Consider the following 3,890-nt stretch of genomic DNA (forward strand, 5'->3'; position numbering starts at 1 on the left):
ATATGCTAATTTTTTGGGACAGGCATTTTGGGTTTTCATGAGCTGTATGCCATAATCATCAGTATTAAAACAATTAAAGACCTGAAATATTTCAGTTGGTGTGCAATGAATCTGAAATATATGAAAGTTTCATTTTTATCATTACATTATGGAAAATAATGACCTTTATCACAATATGCTAATTTTTTTAGAAGGACCTGTATATTATTATATTCAACTCGTACCGAGATGGTATAGAGGTAGGGCAGCCGGCTTGGGACCCGAAAGTCCCAGGTTCGATCCCCAGTCACTGCACATCTCGTGGCGTCTCTGGGCAGCACGTCTCATCCCCAAAATGTCCCCCGGGCGCTTTCAATAGCTGCCCACTGCACCACCTGGTGGTGGATGGGTTAAATGCAGAGACTAATTTCGCCATTGTATGGAAACATACAGTGCTGACATTGTGATGACATTATTATTATTATTATTATCACAAGTAGTACGTCATGACTTTTAGTATTTGCAACTTTTATACTATCAATGCTATCTGCCCATCCATTATCTTCCGCTTGTTCCAAAGTCAGGTCGAACGGGGCAGGAGCTTGAGCAGGGAGGTCCAGACATCTCTTTCCACACCCACCTCTTGCAGCTCTTCTGGGAAGACTCCAAGCTGTTCCCAGGCCATCCGAAAGACGTAGTCTCTCCAGTGTGTCCTGGGTTTTTCCCGGGATCTCTTCCCAGTCGGACATGCCTGAACCAACTCAACTGGTTCCTCTGGATGTGGAGGAGCAACAATTCTACTCCGAGTCTCTCCTGGATAACTGAACTTCTCACCCTATCTCTAAGGAAGAGTCCAGCTATCCTGCGGAGGAAACTCATTTCAACTGCCTGTATCCACAATCTCATTCTTTCAGTCTCTACCCAGAGTTCATGACCGTGGGTGAGGGTAGGAATGTAGATCGAAGAGTAAACAGAGAGCTTTACCTGACAGCACAGCTCCCTCTTCAACACAATGGACCGGTACAGAGTCTGCTGCAGACGCTGCACCAATTCATCTGTCAATCTCACGCTCCAGTCTTCCCTCACTCGTGAACAAAATGCCCAAGATATTTGAACTCCTCCACTTGAGGCAGAACCTCATCCTCAACCTGAAGAGAGCAATCCACCCTTTTCCAATTTAGTACTATAGCCTGAGATTTGGAGGTACCATACTGATTCTCATCTGCTTCAAACTCCACTGCAAACCACTCCAGTGAGAGATGAAGATCATGGCACAATGATGCAAGCAGGACCATATCATCTGCAACGAGCAGAGATGGAATCCTGAGGCCACCAAATCAGACACCCTTTGCCCCTTGGCTGCACCGAGAAATTCTATCTTTTAACTTTATGAATGGTAAATGGACTGTACTTATATGGCATGTTTCTATCTTATCAAGACACTCAGAGTGCTTTACATTATAATATGTGCCCTAATTTACCCCTTCATACAGCACTCTACTAGATCTATACAAAGATTCATCAGTGCTCTAGATCAAATTCATATACCGATGGGACCCACATCGAAGGCAATGAGAAGTTCAGTGTCTTGCCCAGGGACACTTTAGCATATGACTGCTGGTGGAATCAAACCCTCTACTCTCCCATTGGAGGACGACTGCCCTAACCACTCAGCCACAGCTGCCCATGAACAGAATCGGTGACTACAGGCCAACCTGATCGAGCCCAACTCCCACTCTGAAGGGGTCCAACTTACCACCGGCAATGTGAACCAAACTCTCACACTGCTTGTATAGGGACTGAAGAGTCCATAGCAGCAGGCCCCAAATGCCATACTCATGGAGCATCCCCCATAGTGTACCCCAAGGAGCACAGTCAAAATCCATCAAAGTCTACAAAACACATGTAAACTGTACTGGCAAACTCCCATGACCCCCCCCCCGCCCCCATGGACCCTTGTGAGGGTAAAGAGCTGATCCAGTGTTCCATGGCCAGGATGGAATCCATATTGTTCCTCCTGGATCTGAGGTTTGATGAACGGTTGGACTCACTCCGCCAGTACCCCTGAATAGATCTTACCAGGGAGACTAGTTTTGGTAAGCCAGGGTCAAAGTGCCAAGGCCCTCGCCTTCTGCCACTGTCCATGGTGTCATGCACCCAACTCATATGGCCCCTCCTGCAGGTGGTGGGCCCACAGGAAGACTATTCAATATATTTATTTTATTTATAAATACTTTCATCAGTAATAAATTGAGATATTTTAGTTCTCAAATGCATTGTTCTGTTTGGAATATGCTTCAGACTATTTGCCTTACTTGTGTCTTCGTATGCTCTTTTTAGCTTTTTGCTATTTTGCTTCTGTTAGCTTCTAGTTATCTTTTCCAATATATTTTAGTTTAGCTACTTTTTTGTTTTAAACCAGTCTTTTGGCTATATTTAGCTTTAAGCTATTTTCCTGTTACTTTTAGCTATAACTAGTGTTAAGGTAATTTAGGCTTTAGGCCTTTGGCTTAGCTTCTGGCTAACTTTTTGATATATTATGCTAGCACTTTAAAACTTTTAGTTTTTCTAGCCTTTGATATTTGGCTAGATTTTTTTTTAATTTTAAGCATTTTCTTAACTTAAATTTGTGCTATTGTTTAGTCTCTATTTAAAGATTTTAATCAGCTTTATTGCTATGTTTAGCTATGAGTTATTATGTTTTGCTTAGCTATAATTAGTTTTAAAGTACTTTAGGCTTTTAAATAGCCTTTTGTTACTTTTTGCTAGCCATTTGCTCCTTTCAGCTTTTAGCTAAAGTATAGCCTTATTTACCTTTAACAATCACAAATTAGCCATTTCCGCTAACTTCAGTAAAGACACAGCATTCAGCTTTCACAGTTTTCTCTCTATTATTAATGTGTTCTTGCCTTTTTGTGTCTAGGGTGACCCAAGCGACCACTGACTGCATGCCTCTGCTGAGTGTCCTCTTTGTCAGCCAGACTGAGATTGTTGCAGCGGTAACTATTATCTCCTTAATATCAGAGTATTCTCAATCAAGCCAAACAAAAGTAAATATACAGTGATATATGTATACAAGGGCGTCAGATGGGGACAGTGTGTGTGTTCGTGTGTGTAGGCGTACACACGAACCAGTGTGCAAAAAAAGTGTACACTAGTGTACACTTTTTTAACGATGGATCATTAGGCTGATGGTCCTTCTTGATCATGTGAGCAGCTGGTTGTCAGCAGCAAAACTGGTTGATCCAGTCTGAGAAGGTGCTATTTATAAGACTGAGCTGATACAGCACCTCAGACTGAGGAAGTCTTTCAGATGAAAGAGGAAACGTTTCTAGATTTTTTTGTTGTTGTTGTTTTGCTTTGTTTTGTTTTTTGAATGCCCAGTGGACCAGATTTAACTTTTTTTAGATTTTTCTACCTGGATTATTGAGCATGCATCAGGATACTAGTGTACAAAAAAAATAATAATAATAATTGCAGCTAGATTTCCTTATTTTGATTCCACACATTTAAAACATGTCTCTCACCAAGTTTGTGTAAATTTAGCTGTGGGTTTTAAAGACATTTCAACTTTAATGCACCTTAACACACAGCATCTTACACTTGCAGTGTCTTACAGCATCATATACTTAGCTTACTGCTCAGCTAAGACGCTACAGACATAGCGCTTCACTTTTCTCAAGCATCCTTCTAACGATTTATATGTCTATGAGCCTAACCAGTGTTGCCAGATAGAGTCGAGATTTTCCAGCCCAAAATCTGTTAAAAACCGCCACATCATATAAAAACACGCCCACTCAACATACTGTTATATTTACTGTTTGAACATGATCACACATCAGTACAAGCCAATCTATCTATCTATCTATCTATCTATCTATCTATCTATCTATCTATCTATCTATCTATCT

General features: G+C 41.3%; 1 protein-coding gene across 1 annotated transcript in view; it reads left to right on the forward strand.

Annotated features, from left to right (window-relative positions):
• Positions 1–3,890, forward strand: part of zgc:86896 (uncharacterized protein LOC415190 homolog) — a 49,209-nt gene that overhangs the window by 31,061 nt on the left and 14,258 nt on the right. Inside the window, exon 7 of the mRNA XM_037688804.1 lies at positions 2,903–2,978. Coding sequence (XP_037544732.1) covers positions 2,903–2,978 — 76 coding nt within the window. The remainder of the gene's footprint in view (positions 1–2,902; positions 2,979–3,890) is intronic.

The sequence above is a fragment of the Nematolebias whitei genome, chromosome 15, assembly GCF_014905685.2.
Source record: "Nematolebias whitei isolate Nwh7 chromosome 15, NemWhi1, whole genome shotgun sequence".
In the NCBI taxonomy this organism is placed as follows: domain Eukaryota; kingdom Metazoa; phylum Chordata; class Actinopteri; order Cyprinodontiformes; family Rivulidae; genus Nematolebias; species Nematolebias whitei.